The 24,066-nt window shown below is 45.8% G+C and overlaps 1 protein-coding gene across 1 annotated transcript in view; it reads right to left on the bottom strand.

The window, feature by feature from the left end:
* PITRM1 (pitrilysin metallopeptidase 1) overlaps positions 1–24,066 on the bottom strand; it is a 134,220-nt gene that overhangs the window by 6,000 nt on the left and 104,154 nt on the right. The window contains exons 22-25 of the mRNA XM_082258265.1: positions 16,049–16,105; positions 12,463–12,575; positions 11,638–11,763; positions 11,397–11,542 (exon numbers count right to left, since the gene is read on the bottom strand). Of these exons, the coding sequence (XP_082114391.1) occupies positions 11,397–11,542; positions 11,638–11,763; positions 12,463–12,575; positions 16,049–16,105 (442 nt within the window). The remainder of the gene's footprint in view (positions 1–11,396; positions 11,543–11,637; positions 11,764–12,462; positions 12,576–16,048; positions 16,106–24,066) is intronic.

Here is a 24,066-nt window from a genome sequence, read left to right as displayed (position 1 = left end):
TCCTCTGACAGTCGCCGCCTCCTCTAAGTCATCACTGTTGGGATGTCCCAAAGCAGTATAGACATGAGGGGTGGGAGACACAACAGTAGAAAAGGCAACGCAGTACCCACATCAGAGAAAGGAATCTTACATGCACTGTAAGAGAACCAACTGGGCAACAGAAAAAAACAATGCTCAACAGGAGCAACAGCCCAGGAAAGCAAATGCCAACAGCCAGGGACCCAAAGAAAAATTCAAGTGTCCCATCATGGCACAGCCGCATTGAGAACTTGGCGGCCAAAAGAAGCATCAGCTGATGCCAGAACGTCTACTTTGTAGAACTTGGAAAAAGTGTGCACTGACGACCAAGTCGCCGCCTTGCACACCTGGGCCACCGAGGCCCGATGCCAATTAGGCCCAGGAAGTACACAAAGAGCTGGTAGAGTGCGCCTTAACAGGGAAGGGCGGAACCCGTTCCTTCAAGACGTAAGCCTGCTCAATGGTCTGTCTGATCCATTTGGCAATAGTCGCTGCAGATGCAGCCATGCCCTTCCGAGGTCCCTCAGGAAGGACAAAGAGGTAACCCGTCTTTCGAAAGGACTCCGTAGACGACAGGTAAACCCTGATCGCCCTGACAACATCCAAGGAATGCAGAGCAATCTCCTTTGGATGTTTAGGTTTCGTACAAAGCGAAGGCAGGACAATGTCCTCATTAGGGTGATATTCAGAGATCACCTTGGGAAGGAAGGATGGGGGTGGTCGCAAAACCACCTTATCCTTGTGAATTATCAAGTAAGGGGAGCGGCAAGACAACGCCGCCAGCTCCGACACTCTGCGAGCCGAAGTGATCGCCACTAGAAAGGCAACCTTTTTAGACAGCAGAGGCAACGAAATCTCCCTGATATTTTCAAAGGGAGCACGCTGCAACGCGGACAGAACCAAGTTCAAGTCCCACGGAGGTAAGGGCTCCTTCCTGGGAGGAGCCAAATGTCGCACACCTTGAATGAAGGTGCGCACCAAGGAATGAGACGCCACAGGGCGTTGGAAAAGGACAGCCAGTGCAGACACCTGGCCCTTTATTGTGGCCAGCGCCAGGCGCTGATCCACTCCAGACTGGAGGAAAGCCAAGATTCTCGACACCGAGTAAGAACGAGGGGAGAATCCCCTGGACTCACACCAGGTGAAATAGCATTTCCAGGTACGGTAATAGATCTTACCAGAGGAGGATTTCCTAGCCTTGATTAGGGTAGGGATAACCTCAGGGGATAGACCCTTGTCCTTCAAGACCTGGGTCTCAACAGCCAGGCCGTTAAAGCCAGCGACTGTAAAGCAGGATGGAAGATCAGACCTTGAGACAGGAGATCTTCCCGCAGAGGCAGGCGTCACGGAGGCACCACTGCCAGGTGAACAACGTCGGCGTACCAGGACCGGCGAGGCGAGGCGAGTCCGGCGCCACCAGAATCACCATGTGCGGTTCCGAGACCAACCTGCGAAGGAACCGAGATAGTAACTGAATCGGGGGAAAGGTGTACATCAGGACGATACTGATGCCAAGGGGCCACCAACACAACCCTAGGCGTCCGCCAACGGATCGCACGTTCTTGCCACAAATCTTTCCACCTTTCGATTTAGCTGGGATGCGAACAGATCCACGTCTGGGGATCCCCACCTCGCACACAGCATCTGAAAGACCTCTGGGTGTAGGGACCATTCCACCTGGTCCGGGGTCTGGCGGCTCAGATAGTCGGCCAGCCAATTTTCCACACCCGGAATGTGAACTGCCGAGATCGCCGGGACATGAGTCTCGGCCCAAGACAGAATGTCAGTCACCTCCCAGGCCGCACGAGCACTCCTGGTGCCCCCCTGGTGGCTGATGTAAGCCACCGCGGTAGCATTGTCCATCTGTACGCAAACAGGTAGGCCCTGGAAACGGTCCGACCACTGGAAAAGACAAAGTTTTATCGCAGGTAGTTCCAGCACATTTATCGGGAGGGAGGACTCCTCCTCCGACCAAGTGCCCTGGGCAGACAGGTTGCCCAGGACTCCTCCCCAGCCCGACAGGCTGGCGTCCGTGGTAACCACTGTCCACACCAACGGACGGAAGGACTTGCCTTCCGCCACCGACGGGGACTGGATCCACCATAGAAGAGCCAATCTGGTCTGGCGACTCAGGGAGACATCCAGATCCAAGGACTGAGGAAGTCTGTCCCACCTGGCCAGGATCTCCGTCTGGAGAGCCCACGTGTGGAACTGGGCAAAGGGAATCACCTCGAAGGCTGACACCATCAACCCCAGGCCCCGCATGCAGGTCCTGAGTGACGAGGACGGATTGTCCCTGAGGGACCTGATTTCGTCCCGCAAAGTCCGGAGCTTGTCCTCCGGCAAGAATACCTTTGCCTGAGCAGAGTCCAGAACCATTCCCAGATAGGGAAGGCGAAGCGACTGAGACCACGCTGATTTTTGAACGTTGATGGTCCATCCGAACTCCTGGAGCGTCTGTACCGTGACGGACAGATCGCGCACAAGGTCCTGACTGGCACGCGATCTCAGAAGCAGATCGTCCAGGTACCCCAGGACCGCAATGCCCTGGGCCCGCAGCAGGCCCAGGACCGGTGCCAACACCTTGGTAAACACCCTGGGTGCCGAAGCGACACCGAAAGGTAACGCCACAAACTGGTAGTGGTCCTCTGTGATAGCAAACCGAAGGTACCGCTGATGACCCTCGAAAATGGGGATGTGCAGGTACGCATCCTTCAGATCTATCGAAGCCAGGAATTCTCCTGGACTCAAGGAGGCCACAACCGAACGGAGAGACTCCATTCGAAACTTCTGAACACGCACAAAGCGGTTCAGCGCTTTCAGGTCCAGAATAGGACGCACTTTGCCCTCCTTCCTGGGCACAGTGAACAGATTTGAATAAAACCCCCGAAACCTGTCCCGATGAGGCACCGGGACAATCACTCCCTGAGCAAGCAGTTCCTGCACCGCTTGATGCAAGTCCAGCAGACGCCCCGGAAGCAGATGGAGATTGGAGGGAAAGAATCTATCCGCCGGCCGGGAAAGGAATTTGATCTTGTAACCTGATCGAACGATTTCCTGGACCCACCTGTCCGAAATCCGGAGCAGCCAAGGCTGGAGGAAACCGTGCAAATGTCCCCCCACCCCTGAAATGGGTGAGGGCGCCCCTTCAGGCAGAGGCGTATTGTCCCGCCAAGCCGGCATTGCCGGCCTTCTGCTTACTCGCCCAGGGTTTCTTCTGGTTGCCCCGGGCCTTGAAGGGCTTGCCTTTGGATTGGTTCTGAAAGGCACGAAAGGACCCCTGATTGGATCTAGGCGCAGAACCCCGCTTGCCTCGGAAAGACTTGTTCTTCGGGTTCTGGGGCAGCATAGTGCTCTTGCCCCCCGTGACGCTCTTCACCAGGGTATCCAGCGCCTCGCCAAAAAGGCGAGAGCCAGCATAGGGAAAATCAGCAACTGTTTTCCTTGAGGACTGGTCGGCCGACCAGCTCTTCAGCCATATCAGTCGCCGGTTAAGTACCGCGACACTAGAGAGGCGAGCCACCAAGGGGGCCTCATTTAAGGCTGCATCACACAAATACATGACTCCTTGGTGGATCTGATCCACCATTTCCAGTCGGGCAGGCAGCACGTCATCAGACACGAGATTGCTTCTAAGCATTTTAGTCCAATCAGCCACAGCCTGAGCCACCAAAATGGACGCAAAAACAGGTTTGAGCAATGAACCCGCCACCGTATAGGAATGGCGAGCTAGAGACTCCAACCGCCGGTCCGTGGGGTCCCGGAAAACCGGGGCATCCTCAGTAGGAACCAAGGTAGCCTTGTTTAACACGGCCACAGTGTGATCTACCTGTGGAGACACACACCATCGTGATTCCGTAGCCGGCGCAAAAGGATAGAGCAATTTGAACCGACTAGGTACCAGGAATGGACGTTTTAACGTGCGCCACGTTTCATTAACAGTGTAATGAAATTCAGCTAGGCAGGGAAAAACCTGCGCAGTTTTGCGGGTCCTGTGCGTCTCAAACGAGGACACAACGCCCGGAGGACAGGGCTCATCCTCTAAATGTAAGGTTTCTTTAACAGAAACAATTAACTCATCCATGGTCGCCCGTTTTTCAGGTGACCCTGGGGAGGATGTATCAACACCCTCCATGTCAGCCTCCCCCTCAGACCCCTGGGGGTCTAAGGATGAGCGGGACATTGAAAAGGGCACGCTCGCAGCAGCAGCAGCCATATCCTCATCTGAATCAGGAGACAACCTGGGCCTCTTTCTCGCAGCCCTTTCAGACATCAGCATTTCCATATTTGCAACCAAAGTCGCTACTACAGCAGCCAGATCAGGTTGCAGCGGGGCCACAGGAGAACTGGGGCCCCCCACTAAAGCTGGAGGAAACTTGCTTTCCTGAGAATCCATGGCTCAAGTTATCAAAAAACAAACTACAGTGCAAAAAACGGTGTACTGTCCCCTTTAAGAGCGCTGCGGTGTGCGCAGCCCACCGCTACTGTCACAGCTATGAAAAACCCCCAAAAGGAGAAAAGAAACTGAGCCAGAAGCAATATACAGAGGGAGATTGAGAGAGATAACCTGCAGAGCCCGCAGAGCGTTGCTACCAGTGTCCTTGCTGCTAATGGAAAAAGGAAGTGCTGCTGGAGAGGGCTGGACTATAAGCCAGACCCCAGGAAAATGGCTGCCCCATAGGAATGCCTTGGAGGCTACGCCAAAATGGCCGCCGACATGCGGCCGGACTGATCGTTCCACCGCCCACAAAATGGAGGCGGATGGTGCCAAAATGACATGTACAATCGCCCCAGAGGAGCTATACATGTGTGCCCACAGTAAAGATGGCGGACTGCGCAAATTTTTCCCCGCTGCGGTCGCCGCACAAGCACAAACGTCTGCACCCCTAACATGCACCTAAGGTGACACAGGGACAGGGACCCCTGGCAAATATACAGATCTGCACAAGCGAACCCCGCAAGGATCGCACAGGGAGTCACACAGGCACAGACATGGGGACACACAGCAACACAGACTGCCACCCCAGACAGAGGCCCCACACAGAAAAGTACTTACCTGTACCAGATGGCGTGGGGGAGCCTCTATGCACGGAAAACCTCTGTCCTCATCTGACAGGGAGTGCCGTGAGCCAGGGACATGACAGGGATGACAGGGATGGGTCGTTCGTAATGCCAGGGCGAACCATAGCTGAACGCTCGATGGCGGGCTGGGGGTCCATCTGACCCTCTGTGCCCTGGAGAACCAGGGCGGTCAGTCCGAATCCCAGCACCGCATGATCTATCTTCATCCGAAGAGAAGACTAACACTAGAGCTGACAAAATAAACAGCTAGTAAAGTGAGAGAAAAAAACTGACATTTTCAAAGAAAATCAAATAAAAGATTAGGAAGGCTGAGACTGAAGCCCCAGCACAAGGTAAGCCTCACTATTCCGGACGCTAGGCAAATTAAAACTGAGTTGGGAGTGGTGATGCAGGGGGGGTATTGACCGGATGGGACAGCCCCCGTGGGTGTGTATATGCTAATGCCTTTTGTCTTTGGACTAAGTCTATATGCCTAGCTATTCCTACGGATAGGAAGACAAAATACCCAACAGTGATGACTTAGAGGAGGCGGCGACTGTCGGAGGACGTAAGAGAAATATATATGAAAGTGAACCTAAAATTAAAGTTCACACAAGCCATCACAACCAAACATTATTTGTCTCTTCTGCAATAAAGAGCCTGCCTGCTCACAGTTTAAGATTGTACTTTAGTGCCATTTTAATGGGTTTTAGTTTATTAGTGACTGTATAGAGACATATGTGTTAATTTTGAGGCGCTGTTGTAATTAAATCAAATAATCGTGATCTCCTATTGTGCCATGTAATAGTGCAGAAATCAAAACTCTGTAATATTATTATGGGTTTATGTGTTTTTTATTATTTATCTAATTTTTTAAAATTAATAACACATATTGCTCAATCACCACTTGTGATAGGTGCTCTGTATTCTCCTCATAAGTAGGTGCTCATTGATAGTGCTGCTCCACCCATATATGAAAGGGTAACTCACCAGATAACTGAGGGCCTCCAGGACCCAGCCCACTTATGATAGACTTCATTGTCTCAGAAGTCAACTTATTTATCCTCCAATATAGATCAGCCAAGTCGCCAAGATTGCCCCCTGGGCTTAGTAGCAGGAAGGTTGCATACCCATTCCGCAGCAGAGGATTAAATGCCAGAAGTTTCCCAAAATAAAACGAATAATTGCACAATATCGTTTGTTATTAAGAATTGGATTAAAAACAAAAGTTGTAAGCTCACATTTCCTTGTGTCTACAAGCAGCATCCACTCAAATTGCCTGATTTATTTTAAACACCGCTCTGTGTCAGCATGCGTTCATATATTGGTGGAGCAGCACTATCAAAGAGCACCTATTTATGAGAAGAATACAAAGCACCTATCACACGTAGTGATTTGAAATATATGTGGTTATGGACATTTTAAAACTTTGAGAATTATTACAAGTTTATGCGTTTTATTATTTAACTGTTTTGATTTCTGCACTATTACATAGCACAATAGGAGATCGCAATTATTTTATTTAACTACAACAGAGCCTCAAATTAACACATAATTTTTGGCACATACCAAAACTGACAGCAGCGGTTATTTTTGGCATTTATTGGTAGGAGGCACCATTCTCATTAAATCTGTACACTGTATAGAGACAGTTGTTTTTGTCCACGTGATAGTTTTGCAGTCATGGCACAATCTAGCACTACTAGGTAAAGTGAACAAGACATGTGACTATCAATAGACAGGGGGATGGCAGGTAGGCAAGACCTAAGACACAAAGAGTCATGGCAGGTGGATGGGGCTTAGAAGCACAGCACATTGGCAGAGGATGGGGCTTAGGCTCAAGGGGTGGTAGCAGGTCAACAGGGCTTAAAACGTAAGTCCATCCTAACACTAAAATCCTTACATCTACAGACATCCACGATCTAAGACTAACCTATCTAGCCCTGTAAAAAATAGATTATTATACATACCTTTTTTGAAGCAAATCCGATCTCCAGCAGCGGAAGCTCTGCAGAGGAACTAGCCGACAACAGCTGTGAAATGAATGGGGAGTGATGTCACCCATGGACTTACTATGGGGCTTCTGTTGTCGGCTGTGAGGAGGGGTTTCTCAGCTAAGAACACCATCCTACCTGCATGCCTGAAATAGGGAGAGATAGATTCCAGGAAGGAAATGCTACATGAATTATTTGCACTTATTTAGGATGGTCACAGCCAGAAATGCTAGGTGGTGTCTTTCACAGTGATTTCTTAGAAAAACAAAGTACAGAGAAATGGATGGATGTGTTTGCTTTGAATATTAAATATAAATTAAAAATTGACTTTTTGACTTAACGTAAAATCCATTTCTCTGATGTTCATTGATGGACACAGCTCCTGAGTCCTGATCTTCATGACCATTGGGTTATACTGCCCCCTACAGGAGTAGGACACTAGGAAGAAAAAGAATCTGGCTATGCATATGGGCAGTCCCAGGGGCTATACTCCCTCTCTCTGATATAGTTACTCAGTTTTGTTACAAACAGTGTCAGTAGAATTACAACTCCACAGAGGGGTGGGTGCTGTGTCCATCAAGGAACATCAGAGAAATGGATTTTAGGGTAAATCAAAAATCCCATTTTCTCTTTCATTCATTGACTGACACAGCTCCTGATCTTCATGACCATAGGGACGTCCCAAGGCAGTGTCAAACATGAGGGGTGGGAACAGCAAAAAAAATTCCCAAGGCTAAACAGAAGCCAACCAGGCAACAGGAATTCAACCAAAAACAACTGAAAAAAAAATAAAAAAATAGACCCTCAAAAAAGATTAGGTCCCCAAAACAGCAGCCTGCTAAACCTTGCGGCCAAAAGAAGCATTTGCAGATGCCAACACATCCACTTTATATAACATTTTGAAAGTGCGCACCGACAACCAGGTGGCCGCCTTGCAAACCTGCGTCACTGACGCCTGATGATGGAAGGCCCAGGAGGCACTAAATGCCCGAGTAGAGTGCGCCTTGACAGAGAAAGGATGAACTTGACCCCTGATGGGATAAGCCTGAATAACCGTCTGTCTGATCCATCTGGAAATGGTTGCAGAGGAAGTGGACAACCCTTTCTGAGGTCCATCAGTGAGCACAAATAGTCGGAGTCTAAATGGTGCACAAAAAACAATAAGGTGAAACCACCCTTCTCCTGCGCTTGGAATCCAAGCCTCCCGACCACACTCCTCCCGGGAATCACATCTGGCTTCTCAGATGGCTAAGGTCTTGCTGCCCATAACGGACTGGGGTAGTCCACCGGTACTAAAAGCAAAAGAAAACAAAGAAAGGGCGCACCGACCTAGCGAATTATCCTCAATAAAAGGCTTTATTTGTGTAACATTAAAAAAATGGCTACTCACAGACATAGTAAATATATCATATCGAGCTCATTTTGCCCAAATGTCCGGATAAGTCCAAATAATCGCCCATAACCGATGAGATGATGGCTGACGCGTTTCGAGGCTTAGCCTCTTCCTCAGAGCCACTGGTTCATGACTCGCTCCTTGGTTAAAATAGCAATGTAATGAACCAGCCCCTCCCCCAGATTTGAGAGTTCCCTCCCTCTGGGGAGTGGCTAAAAACATCACATCATTCCTTTTTGTGACACCCTTACTAATGATCCTCCAATGGGGTTAGCAGGGGATCCCCATGGAGGATGCTCCACAGTCTAATCCATAGAGTAGCACAGATCGGTCAACATGGGTAAAATGCAATACAGCTACAACCGTTCATGTCCATTCAGAAAATGAAATAGGACTGCAATCATACAAGTGCAATTATATAAATACATATAGATAAAAATAGAAATAAAGATAAAAACATGTAGATAAAAACCGATAAAGGAATCATTATATACACACATATGGGCATTGTAGGTGCTTCATCATATTGACAATGGAGGGCTGCTGGTACACAAGCAGATCCATAATCGCCCCCTTGATTAGAGATCCTTTATAGTATGATGTTCAGGCAAGGTCCTGGCCAAATATTTATCCATAGATGCTGATGGTCTATCCCATCCCTATAATATCCCCATCTCCTAGCGATTCGTATGGATCCGGATAAGGGGGGAGGCCCGATATGGCGTTTAATCTATGATGATGGCAGGGGAGGAGAGCCAGTGGGGAGGAAGGAGCCGATCGGATACAGTGAACCGCTACTGTAAAACCGATCGCCAGCTCCGTGGAACGCACGCCGCTGGTCAACTTCCGGGTTGCCGCGTCATGCATTCCACCCAAATGACGTCACTTCCTAAAAAACATAAGATAGTTTTTTACTATAGTCTATGGAGGGCTTTGGTGACCTATTAGGGGGCATGTCCATTATGTAGGTTTACAGGTGAGATTGCTAAAACCCCTTATGCTGATTAGCGTTGGATACATCTATGGAGGAACAGAGAGCAGTATGCTGGGCATAAAAACATAAAAAGATGTGTGATGGGTGTTTATCATACTCAATGGAGGGCTGGGCTTAGCTTACCTGGAGACAGACCGCCTTGTTATACACAATCCTGTGTCGGAGGAAGTGACGTCAGCGGAAGTGACGTCATTTGGGTGGAACGCATGACGCGGCAACCCGGAAGTTGATCAGCGGCGTGCGTTCCACGGAGCCGGCGATCGGTTTTACAGTAGCGGTTCACTGTATCCGATCGGCTCCTTCCTCCCCTGCCATCATCATAGATTAAACGCCATATCGGGCCTCCCCCCTTATCCGGATCCATACGAATCGCTAGGAGATGGGGATATTATAGGGATGGGATAGACCATCAGCATCTATGGATAAATATTTGGCCAGGACCTTGCCTGAACATCATACTATAAAGGATCTCTAAAGGTAATCAAGGGGGCGATTATGGATCTGCTTGTGTACCAGCAGCCCTCCATTGTCAATATGATGAAGCACCTACAATGCCCATATGTGTGTATATAATGATTCCTTTATCGGTTTTTATCTACATGTTTTTATCTTTATTTCTATTTTTATCTATATGTATTTATATAATTGCACTTGTATGATTGCAGTCCTATTTCATTTTCTGAATGGACATGAACGGTTGTAGCTGTATTGCATTTTACCCATGTTGACCGATCTGTGCTACTCTATGGATTAGACTGTGGAGCATCCTCCATGGGGATCCCCTGCTAACCCCATTGGAGGATCATTAGGAAGGGTGTCACAAAAGGGAATTATGTGATGTTTTTAGCCACTCCCCAGAGGGAGGGGACTCTCAAATCTGGGGGAGGGGTTACCAGTGGCTCTGAGGAAGAGGCTAAGCCTCGAAACGCGTCAGCCGTCATCTCATCGGTTATGGACGATTATTTGGACTTATCCGGACATTTGGGCAAAATGAGCTCGATATGATATATTTACATCTATGTCTGTGAGTAGCCATTTTTTTTAATGTTACACATAAAGCCTTTTATTGAGGATAATGCGCTAGATCAGTGCGCCCTTTCTTTGTTTTCTTTGCTTCTAAATGGTGCACATTTAGGAGATATTTTCTGTACCTATGGGTAAGCCTTATTATAGGCTTACCTGTAGGTATAAACAATGCATTTACTACTACTTTAAATTGGAGCTCCACGCAAAAGGGAAAGCTTGGCTTGTTTGCACCTTCCCCACCTGCGGCAATTTTTTTGGGGGGGGAGCAGGTAACCAGTAAAAAAAAAAAAATAAAAAAAAAAAAAATAAAAAAAAAGGTACCCACCACCCACTTCCGGGTAAGATTGCCGCGGCGAACTACGAAGATGTCCGGCCTCTCCTCCTTCCCATCGCAGCCTTCTGGGACACACACAAGTCCCAGCGACTGCGGGACCATTCAAAAAACGCAGCACGAGTCGCACATACGCAGTAGAGAACTGGCTGTGAAACCAGAAGGCTTCACTACCGATTTCCCTTAGTGAAGATGCCAGTGCCTGCACCCGAAGCCAATTAAAGAATCGGCTGGGGTGCCGACATCGCGGGATCCCTGGACAGGTAAGTGTCCTTCTATTAAAAGTGGGCTACTACAGTATTTGTAGCGGCTAACTTTTAATTGTTTTGGGGGAGACTGGATCTCCTCTAAGCTCAAAGACTGGTGGTAGGTTGGCCAGGCATTGACTCAAAGGGTGATGACAGATGGGCAGGGCTTAAACTCGGTTGAGAAAGCTGAGCCTTTAGCAACAAAGAGAATCCAGAGATTTTCTGACTAATAAAAGCATTCTTGTGAGTGTGCTCCCAGACAGCACATCCACTTTTATACATTTAAAGAAGGCCCGACAAGAATACGTTAAATTGTGAAAGCTAGATGTACCTTTGTCTGAAGGTGCAACGGGTGTATCCACGCTTGAAAACACAGAGAGTTTTGCTTCATCTAGGTCTTGCTGGCTGAAACTTCCAGACTTCGCCCAGTCTATTGACTTATCAAACGCGGACAATGTTGGCAAAGAATTTGGATCTCTAAAAATTATAAACGTGTTTAGCCCTGGGTTTCCATAAACAAATATATATTCAAAAAGGTATCATTATGCAATAAAAAAAAATAATATTTTTACCGATAGGAATAGAAGGTAAATATGCCTTCAAAATCAATAGAGGCACCTCCACCATAAGCTCCTCCCTTTTCCCGAATCTCCCGATGGAGAAACCTAGAACTCATGATCTGTGCAAGTACACGAAGGCTGGATTGGGGGTAAAATAGAGAATTTCTATTAGTAAAATAACATCATCTGATAAAAAAGTAAACACCTATTTCCAGCTTTCCCAACTTTAGGTCACTAAGCAAAGTCATATTCATTTATTGTAACATCATGGGATTTCATTATTTTTCAAAAAGGATATTAACGGCCGTATTCTACAGAGAAACAGGGGTTGGGGGGGGGGGGACAATGCAGCCTAGCCCCTCCCCATAATGGCATGTGCTTTTATCTAGGATAGCCACACACTAGTTCAAATCACACTTTCTGTATGGAGGTTGTATGTTCCACCTATTGAACTGGTTTATAAAAAGTGTTCCCTTGATGTTGGAAAACTCCCCCCAGTCTGAAAACATTTTGGCACGCAATCTGAATTGTGCCCATCTCTATAACTGTATCAGGGGCATAAGACCTCAGGGACCATTCAGGATAATCCGAACCACTGTGGAATATATTAGGGGATATATGTAAATGGGACAAATATTAAACCACTAGTACACAATTTCATATTTAGGAAACATATTGTAAAGCTCTGCGCAAACTGTTGATGCTATATAAATCATGTATAACAACAACCGGAAATGTATAGATGAATGGGCCATGGTTTATGTATTGCTATAAGCAGCGATTTAGCATGAGTAAACCCTCAGACATCAGAAGAAGGTAGACAATTGAGTCTTTTACCTGGCATAGTCCGGATGACTGAATGGCACGGCCCGTATACATTCACTAATAAAATTCACTGGAAACGGCAAAGAGAAGTGTGTCTTCATTTGACAAGGCTTAAAAGTAGAATCCTAACAAAAAAAAAAAAAACACAAGGCACAGATATTAGCATATTTATTATATATATATATATATATATATATATATATATATATATATATATATATATATATATATATATATATATATATATATATATATATATATATATATATATATATATATATACATACATACATATACACACACACACACACACATCGTTCCTCTCAGAACCTCCTGCTCGCTAGCTCCCTTGTCACCTCCTTCCATGCTCGCCTTCAGGACTTTACCAGAGCCTCTCCAATCCTATGGAACTCCTTACCCTTATCTGTCCGATTATCTCCTACACTATTAGCTTTTAGGCGATCTCTGAAAACCCTCCTCTTCAGAGAAGCCTATCCTACCCACACCTAACAACTCTACCTCCATTTTATCCATCTGCCTTCCCCCTCGGTTACTGCCTTTTGTTTCACTTGACCCTCCCTTCTAGATTGTAAGCTTTAACGAGCAGGGCCCTCTGATTCCTCCTGTATTGAATTGTACTGTAACTGTATTGTCTTCCCCCACATTGTAAAGCGCTGCGCAAACTGTTGGCGCTACATAAATCCTGTATAATATATATATATATATTATATATACACACACACACATATACATATATATATATATATATATATATATATATATATATATATATATATATATATATATATATACATACATATATATATATATATATACATATACATATACATATATACATATATATATATATATATATATATATATATATATATATATATATATATATATATATATATATATATATACATATACATATATACATCGCCTTGAAAAAGTATTCATACCCCTTGAAATTTTCCACATTTTGTCACGTTACAACCAAAAATATAAATGTATTTTATTGGAATTTTATGGGATAGCCCAATACAAAGTGGCACACATAATTGTGAAGTGGAAGGTAAACTATGAATGGTTTTCAAAATGATTCACAAATAAATATCTGAAAAGTGTGGCGTGCGCTTCTATTCAGTCCCCTTTACTCTGATACCCCTAACTAAAACCTAGTGGAACCAACTGCCTTCAGAAGTCATATAATCCCAAATTATATTTTGCTACAAACCGTGGTCCCTGAGAGAGGATCCCCACTTGGGGGGATTGGAAGATTGTTCCTAGCCTAGGACGGCACTAAGCGTTTTCTGACCAAGCTTAATCACAAGATCGCATAAATTGAGGTGAGGACCCAGCCATGAGGGGGTGCACGGTTCTATGTGTACTTTCACTGGAACACAGTTTAAGCACATTGTCACTTTGTATTTCTTTTTGAGCTTGATATTGGCACTTCTACAGCACTACTGGCACTTTTTTGGAGAAAGGATTGTTCGTGACAGCACTTTATATTCATATGGACTTTATTCACTGCACAATATAGTTATTTAAGCATTTTTATATGTAATATAGATGTATGATCCTACATTTCTTATTTAGCACTAATTTATACGTTGGAGGTTTACGTATATTTCAAGCACTTTATTGCACAGTTAAAATATAGCCTATATTTATATTTATTGCGCTGCATTATTTGCTTACACTTTTGAGTGCCTGCAGCATTAATTTTTACACATCTTGGTTGCTCGCAGGACTAATATATATATATATATATATATATGTATATATATATATATATATATACCCTCAGAAGTCACCTAGTTAATAAATAGAGTCCACCTGTGTGTAATTTAACCTCAGTATAAATACAGCTGTTCTGAGAAGCCCTCAGAAGTTTGTTAGAGAACCCGTACGCTAAACAAACCGTATCATGAAGGCCAAGGAACACACCAGACAGGTAAGGGATAAAGAACAGTTCGGTTATAAAAAAATATCCCAAGCTTTGAACCCCTTACGGAGCACTGTTGAATCCATCCCCTGAAAATGGAAAGAGTATGGCACAACTGTAAACCTACCAAGACATGGCCATCCATGTAAACCATAAACCGACAGGCCGTGCAAGGAGAACATTAATCAGAGAAGCAGCTAAAAGGCCCATGATAACTCTGGAGGAGCCACAGAAATCCACAGCCCAGGTGGGAGAATCTGTCCAGAGGACAACTATTAGTCGTGCACTCAAGAGATCTGCCCTTTATGGAAGAGTGGCAAGAAGGAAGGAATTATTGAAAGTAAGCTCTAAGAAGTCCCCTTTGCAGTTTGCGAGAAGCCATGCGGGGGGACACTGCAAACATGTGGAAGAAGGTGCTCTGATCAGATGAGACCAAAATTCAACTTTTTGGCCTAAAAGCAAAACGCTATGTGTGGTCGAAAACTAACACTGCACATCACCCTGAACACACCATCCCCACCGTGAAACATGGTGGTGGCAGCATCATATTGTGGGGATGCTTTTCTTCAGCAGGGACAGGAAAGCTGGTTAGAGGTGATAGAAAGATGGATGGAGCCAAACACAGGGCAATCTTAGAAGAAAACCTGTTAAGAGTCTGCAAAAGACTTGAGCAGAGGTTCACCTTCCAGCAGGACAACGACCCTAAACATACAGCCAGAGCTACAAAGTAATGGTTTAGATCAAAGAATTTACATGTGTTAGAATGGCCAAAAGTCCAAACCTAAATCAAATTGAGAATCTGTGGCAAGACTTGATAATTGCTGTTCAAAGACCCTCTCTCCATCCAATCTGAAAGAGCTTGAGCTATTTTGCAAAGAAGAATGGGCATACAATCCACTCTCTAGATGTGCAAAGCTGGTAGAGACATACCCAAAAAGACTTGCAGCTGTAATTGCAGCAAAGGTGATTCTACATATTGACTCAGGAGGGCTGAATGCAAATGCACACCATACTGTTCAGGTATTTGTAAAAACATTTGAAAACCATTTATCATTTTCCTTCCACTTCACAATTATGTGCCACTTTGTGTTGATCTATCACATAAAATCCCAATAAAATACGTTTACAATTTTGGTTGCAACATGACAAAATGTATAAAATATCAATGGGTATGAATACTTTAAGGCACTGTACGTCTATACATATACACACACATCACATACATCTATAAATATACACACACACCACATAGCCTTTCAGCTGGGACTAATTGTGATTATGTTAGGATGCTCTACTGTTTGGAGACACATGGAGGAGATTTACTAAAACTAAAACTGGTGCACCCAAAAATCTGCAACCACAGCTTGTTAAATTAAGCTTTGACAATATAATCTGGGAGCGGATTGGTTTCTGTACAGAAGCGCACCTATTTTTGCACTCTCCAGCTTTAGTAAATAAACCCCATGGAAATGAACTGTAGCAAAGACAGCTAAAAAAAATGATTTTCCTCTTCCTGCGATTCACACAGACCTACAAACTCAGATTATAACTTTGCCCAGTCATTCTTTTATTTTATGCTGCTGATACAAATATATGATTTTTGCATTTAGAAATACTAATTATTTTTACTCTAAAAACACTTACACGGACCAGCTTTCTGGAACTTTTTTCATCTCCATGTGAGGATGGATTTAATGGCCTCTAGAAAATAAAAACAGACAAAATATCTTTAAGATTCACTAAAATAAGCTGTATAGAAAAGTATAAACTTGTGTTGGTAAGCTGAAATCCATTCACTGTGATGTCAATTAATGTACATATGAGAAGACTACAGCAGTGCCAAAAACTAGAGAACAATAGAGATGCGAGTCAGGAGAAGTGTGGTTATCACAAAAAAGAAGGAAAATTCAACAAAGCTTCCGTTATGAAGAGGTAAGGGGCAAAGAGAAAAGCTGGGTACACAGGGGCCAAAAACAGTGAGTTCAGCAGGAACCCGCCAATTTTCCGCCTGTGCGCATAGCAGTCCATTTTACAGAAGTCTTACGACTTCTGTTAAACATGCATGCTTGAAAATCAAGATCCGACCAGTACTGGCAGCCGATGCCACAGCTGATCAGTTTGTTTTGGGGGGGGGATGAATACAAGGGAGTTCCCCTGTCATAATAAAATAGCAGTGGGGGAGATCGCCGATGCGAGTCGAATGGCAAAAAAAAAAAAAGTATAGTGGGTACCCCGCTTAAAAGCTTCTGTGTTTAGTTTACTAGTTCAGATTAAGAGTGCATTCACACTTCCGAATGCACCCTGGTTGTGATTATGAGAACCCCTGTGGGGGAACCCACAATTAGCTGTGAGTAGGTAGCCCCATTTAAAGTAATGGGAGACTGCAGACACTCACAGCCAATCGTGTCCACTCACATGTAATCGATCATGCTGCAATCACATGGCAGGCAGTCTGCATCCAGGGCTGATCCTTGCATGTGATCCCAGCATGAGCAATTACATGGAAGAGATTAGCTGCAAGTGTCGGCAGCCTCCCATTGCTTCATTCGGGCTGCTTACTTACAGCTAATCAGGGGAACCCGGCTGGGGTTCTTGCATGTATTTACTGGCAGATTGCATTCCCAGGTGTGAATGTACCTTGAAGGATGCCTGTCTGGACAAAAAAAAAAAAAAAAAAACACAGAAGCAGCTACTAATGGCTTGGTTATTGTAGAAGCTTGGGAGCAGTTAACTTCATCCTTGCTCCACTATATAGTCACTGACCTGGATACGTATACAGTCAGTGAAGTCAGAACTCTTCTCGCTGTATGCTCGCTTCAGGGGTAGTGACTTAAAAAGCAATGCAGGAAGGACTAGCCCTGGAGCTTGCATCTTTTAATGTCAAGTCAAACTGGCAAAACCTATTTAACTACTTGACCTCTGGAAGATTTACACCTCTTTATGACCAGGCCATTTTTGTGATGTGCACTCTGTTACTTTAACTTACAATTGCGGACTCGTGTGACACTGTACCCAAATACAATGTATGTCCTTTTTTCCCCCCAAATAAAGATTTTTGGTGGTATTTGATCATCATAATTTTAGGCCAATATGTATTCTGCTACATATTTTTGGTAAAAAAAATTTCCAATAAGCGTATATTAAATTGGTTTGCGCAAAAGTTATAGCGTCTACCAACTATATTTTAATTCTTTTAAATTTTTTACTAGTAATGGCGACGATCGGCAACTTATAGCGGGACTGGAATACTGAGGCAGACAATCTGACACTTTTGAAACTTTGTGGGAACCAGTAACACGAATACAATGATCAGTGCTAAAAGAAAAAAAAAAAAAAAAAAAAAAAAGATTTTTGTAAGATCTTATCGTAAAATCCTTTTCTCTGATGTCCGTCGACAGACGCAGCCTCATCTCCATGAGCTGAGTGGGTTTATGCTCCTCCCATCAGGAGTAGTCTATGCAGGAAAATTTTAATACATGCGCCCAGGGGGCTGTCCCTCCAGGCATAAACCCCCACTGCACAACCCAGCACATCAGTTAAGTTTAAAAGCAGTGAAGACAACAGAACCAACCCCAAACAGAGGGACGGGTGCTGCTGTTGACGGACATCAGAGAAAAAGATTTTACGGTAAGATCTTACAAAAATCTTATTCTCCTCTATAGTCCGTCGAGAGACGCAGCCTCATCTCCACGAGCTGAGTGGGACATCCCAAAGCAGTATAGGCATGAGAGGTGGGAAAACGCAACCAGACAGTAACGTCAACTCCAAAAGGCTAAACGTAGCCAACCAGGCAACATGGAGCACAACCAAACAGGAGCTCACCCAGATAAAAGACCCCGAAGAGAAGTACAAACATACATGCTCTTATGAAACAGCAGCCTGCAAAACCTTGCGGCGAAAAGAGGCATCCGAAGAAGCCAAAAAATCCACCTTGTAAAGTTTGGTAAAGGTGTGCACAGACAACCAAGTCGCTGTTTTACAAACTTGTAAAACAGGGCCTGATGGCAAAAAGCCCAAGAGGCACTCGGCGCTCTAGAAAAATGCGCCTTCACAGGGAAAGGAGGAACCTGACCCTTGATCAAATAAGCCTGAAAAACCGTCTGCCTGAACCATCTCGAAATGGTCGCAGAGGACGCAGCCAAATCTTTGCGAGGACTGTCCGGAAGGACAAAGAGTCTGACTTACTGAAAGACTCCGTAACCGTCAGATAAACCCTTATCGCCCGAACCACATCCAGAGAGTGAAAAGCGACTTCCTTGTGATGTTTAGGCTTAGGACATAAGGAAGGCAACACAATGTCTGCATTCAGGTGAAAATCCGACACCACCTTAGGAAGAATAGACGGAGTAGGTCGGAGGACCACTTTATCTCTGTGGACCACCAAATAAGGCGAACTACAGGATAACGCCGCCAACTTAGGCTCTGCGGGCAGAAGTGATAGCCCCTAGGAAGGCAACCTTCTGCAACAAAGAGCAGAGGAATCTCCCTAATCTTCTCAAAAGAAGGCTTTTGAAGAACAGACAAAACCAGATTAAGATCCCACGGCAGATGCCGCACCCCCTGAACGAAGGTGCAAATCAAAACTATGAGTAGCCAACGGACGCTGGAAGTAAATAGCCAAGGCCGAAACCTGGCCCTTGATCAATTCAACCAATGAGTCGCAAAACAACCTGTTTCCCAGAAAGGGGAGATCAGCTAGGGCTTTTTTAGAAGCTTTGTCAGCCGACCAGCTTTTGGAGCAGACCATGCGTCTTAAAACAATGCCCACGGCCAAGACCCTGGCCCCCAGGGGAGCCGCAAACAGACGCATCACACAGAAACACCAGAGCCTGGATCACCTGGTCCAACAGTTCCAGCTGTTCCTGAGGAACAGTCTCGGGGTCCAAAGACTCCGGCAAACCCCTAATCCATTCCGTCACAGTCTGTAAGACTAGCACAGACACAACAAATCGGTTTCAAAATGGAACCCGCTAGCACGTGAAGATGGCGGGAAAGGGATTCCACCCACCTGTCCACTGGTTCTGTAAAAACTGGGAAATCCTCCACAGGCACAAGAGTAGATTTGTTTAATCTGGAAACAAGATGGTCCACTTTAGGTGGCATCGTCCAACGTTTGGAAACCTTTTCAGCAAAAAGGATACCAGTGTTTAAAGCATTTTGGCACCACTAACACGTGCTTAACGCACCGCCATTGGTCATTCACAATATCGCCAGATGTGTCTGGGCAAGGAAAAACCCTGTCAGCTTTTGGAGACTTCTAGGAGCCAAAAGCCAGTCTCTGCCGGCGTGGGCTCATTAGCCAAGTTTAAAGTATACCGCTGAAATAATCAGGGCTTTGACCAAAGCACGTTCCCATGCTGCATCTGACTGCAACCCTTCAGGAAGGGGAGCACTCGGGGCAACCACCTCAGCCTCTGAATCAGAAGACACCAACACAGATGGAGAAGGCAGCGGCTGTTTACGGCTATCAACCTTTTTCATGATTAAATCAACTTTAGTTGCCAGGAGTCACACAGAGTGGGTCTGATGGTGAAATACCAATACCCCATAGTGCAATTTGCAAAAAAGGTAGTACTGTAGCTTTAAGAACGCTGATCGTGGAATCCACCACCGATAGCAGCGGTCTGCAGGGAGCCCCTTTAAACCAAACTGATAGCAGAAAGTGCAAAGATTTGCCCGCAGGGACCCTAAATACTTTACCACCTCAGACACACAGCCTCCTGAATCTTCCACAGCATGGAGGGAGAAGCAGGAAGTGACCTTGGCTCAGCAGCAGGAAATTACCACACAGGAAGTGATGTCGCCTGTTAGGGATACACTGCCAAATATAGCACCAGGGCTACACAAAGATGGATGCCCATACAAACACAATAGGAAGCTACAGGGAAAAGGCTGCCCTATACAAGTCTATGGGGAAAAATGCCATTGCCCACACCTAAGATGGCACACCATACGGCTAGGGACCGACACAAAGGCCTCAGGAACCACAACAGGGACCAACAAGCCCAAGCTACCATGTCACACACCCCCTCCCCCGAGAGCACTCTAGACACACAGCTCCCGAAGGGACAGGGAGAGGGAAGGACACACAGACCGGGCAGCCTAGGAGGGATCTCTTGGGAGGCACAATCCCATTATCCCCAGGGGAGGGTGCACATCCCCCCCCCCCCAAGGCCAGCAGGGGGGCACAGTTACACACCATACGATGGACTGGGTGGGCTCCGCTCCGGGCAGACTGCCTCCCACCCGAAGTGGGAGTGCTGCGACTCAGGGCGTTCCAGGTCGTTGTATTACATCTGCCCGCAGGCTCATCCCCCTCCAGGCAAGGGGGCACCGTCGTGGCTAGGCCTAGGTCAGAACTATAACCTGCTCACGCTCGTAGGCCAGACTGGGGGGGACCATAAGGATCTAGATTATCCAGTGTGAAGCCCCAGCCGGCATCGTTGCTTGTAGATCACCAGGAAATTCTTCCTTGAACACTAGCTAACTAGTGAGTAAAGAGAAATAAAAGAAAATATTCTGAAAAGAATTAAAAAAAAAAAAACTGAGACCGGAGTCCCAGCAGGAAACGTAGGTCTACTCCTTCTCCAGGCAGAAAACAAACTGATGTGCTGGGTTGTGCAGTGGGGGTTTATGCCTGGAGAGACAGCCCCCATGGACGTGTGTATTTCCTGCCTAGACTACTCCTGATGGGAGGAGCATAATCCCTCTCAGCTCATGGAGATGAGGCTGCATCTGTCGGCGGACGATAGAGAAATGGGATTTTTGACTTACCGTAAAAAATCTATTTCTCTGATGTTCATTGACGGACACAGCTTCTGGTATTCTTAACCAATTGGTTATACTGCACCCTACAGAAGTAGGACATTAGGCAGAAAAAAAATTCTGGCTACACCCATGGGCAGACCCAGGGGTTATACTCCTTCTCTGCTCTATAGCCACTCAGTTTTGTTACAAGCAGAGTCAGGATAATTATAACTCCACAGAGGGGTGGGTTCGGTGTCCGTCACTGAACATGAGAGAAAGGGATTTTACGGTAAGTCAAAAATCACATTTTCTCTTTCTTTCAATGACGGACACAGCTCCTGATATTCTTAACCATAGGGACATCCCAAAGCAGTGTTAAACACAAGGGGTGGGAAACAGCAAAAAATTTCCAAGGCTAAACATTAGCCAACCAGGCAACAGGGGCTCAAACAACTGGAGTCCACCTGAAAAAAACAAACAAACAATACACCCTCAAAGAGGATCAGGTCCTCTTAAACAGCAGCCTGCAAAACCTTGTGGCCAAAGGAAGCATCCGCAGATGACAACACGTGCACTTTATAACACTTTGTAAAAAAGTGCACCTATGACCAGATGGCCGAATGCAAACCTGCATCACTGACTCCTGATGACGGAAGGCGCAGGAGGCATTAAGCGCCCTAGTAGAGTGCGCCTTTAACAGGGAAAGGAGGTACCTGACCCCTGATGGAATAGGCCTGAACCACTGTCTCTCTGATCCATCTAGAAATGGTTGCAGAGGAAGCGGACAACCCTTTACGAGGTCCATCCCTAAGCACAAATAGAGAGTCTGACTTCCTGAACAGCTCCGTAGTTGCCAGGTATACCCTAATTACCCAAACGATATCCAAGGCATGCAAGACAATTTCCTTCTGATGTTCAAGCCTGGGAAACAGGGAAAGCAACACAATGTCTTCATTCAAATCAAAGTCAGAGACCAACTTAGGAAGGAATGATGGACGGGGGGGGGGAAGCACCACCATATCCCAGAATAACCAGATAAGGTGAATGACAGGATAACGCCACCAGGTCTGACACCCTGCGTGCAGAGGAGATAGCCACCAAAAAGGCCACCTTCTGGGACAGTGTATGCAGGGGAAACTCCCGAAGATTCTTAAAGGGAGAAATTGAGGTCCCAAGGTGACAAAGAAGACCATACTGGAGGGACCAAGTGCCAAACACCCTGAAGAGAGGTACGCACCAGAGCTGTAGCCAAGGGTTGAAGGAAGAAGACAGCCAAGGCTGACACCTGGCCCTTGATAGTACTCAAAGCCAACTTCTGTCCAAGCCCCCCTTGAAAAAAGGTTGAGATCCAAGCCACCGAAAAAGAGCGAGGAGGAACCCCAAGGGATTCACACCACACAATGTACATCTTCCACGTACGATGGTAGATCTTCCAAGAAGTTGATTTCCACCGTCCCAGGGAGGGGCCCACGTCCACCCCAAAACTCTCCAGGGAAGAGGGGGATAGCTACTTACCATACAATGGAAACAGGGTGGGCACCGCTCCGGACAGACCACCTCTCTATTGGAATGGGGGGGGGGGGGGTTGTCGGCCAGGAGGAACGATGCGACTCAGGCCGAGGACAGGTCCTATGCGCCCTCGTGAGAGGTTTAACTCGCAGGCCAACCCCCATCCAGTGGGGCTATGTCGCAGCCGACCTAGCCCTCGCTGGGGCATGTGCGTGCTCGCTGGTCAGACTGGGGGGGACCCTCTGGATTTTGTACAAAATATCCAGTTAGTCGTCCAGTCCGACAGTTGATTGCAGATTCTCACAGGAACAAGAATTCAAAGATAGGAAAAAAAATTCCATTCAAAAAGGAAAAAAATTTCAGGACCGAAGATCCCAGCAAGGAACTGGGTCCTTACTCCTGACTAGGCAGAAAAAAACTGGGTGGCTATAGCAGAGAGAGAGGGAGTATACCCCCCTGGGACTGCCTATGGGTGTAGCCAGAACTTTTTCTACCTAATGTTCTACTCCTGTAGGGGGCAGTATAACCCAACGGTTAAGAACTCCAGAAGCCGTGTCGGTCAATGAACGAAAGAGAAACATGCACGGTTACTGTACTAGTGACACTGTCTGGGAAGAAGTAGACATCAGAGGCGATCAAAGGGTTATGTTGGGTGCCTAGCCAGTGTTTTACTACAGTGTGGGATGTGCTTTTTACTAGGGGAGGAGATTACATTTTTTTCCTGCTTTGCAGGAACACAAATTCCTTACCACGTTAGAACAGTGATCTGCCTTGTGTACATAGGCAGATCGCAGTTCTGTGTCCCTGCCTGATGATCAGCGGGTGCCAGTGGATAGCGTCCCCAGTACCCGCAAATCAGCTCCCGCTGTGTGTAATCACAGCGGGAGCGAGCTGCCAGAGGTGTGCATTCACGTCCCCTACCCGGAAGTGCTGGGTCACATACATATACATACATTATATATATATATATATATATATATATATATATATATATATATATATATATATATATATATATATATATATATATATATATATATATATACACATACGTGATCCTGCACACAAATGCTGCCCTGTAGCAGTAAAACTGCTATAGTACGGTGGACAAGCGGTTAAAGTAAAAAAAAAAAAAAAATAAGTTGTTATAGACAGATCAATGATGCAACCATGAAAGATAACCCTAGTACTTATAATATGGGTTCAATGGATTCTAGTAAACATAATACTCAACAGGTTTACTTTGCAGTATGCTTGTTGGCTATACATTCCATTGTTCACAAGCCCAATGCAGAAGCAATTTCGAGGACATGAGCCCTCATGTCTGGTAATGGGGTGGGGGGGTAGCCCACAAAAATTGAAGCATAGCCATTTGCTCAGCATCTATCCTCCTATGTGGCAGGATA

This window comes from Pelophylax lessonae (assembly GCF_965119305.1).
Source record: "Pelophylax lessonae genome assembly, chromosome: 5".
In the NCBI taxonomy this organism is placed as follows: Eukaryota; Metazoa; Chordata; class Amphibia; order Anura; family Ranidae; genus Pelophylax; species Pelophylax lessonae.
Note: the sequence above shows the minus strand (reverse complement) of the source record. Positions and strands in the feature narration are given on the sequence as shown.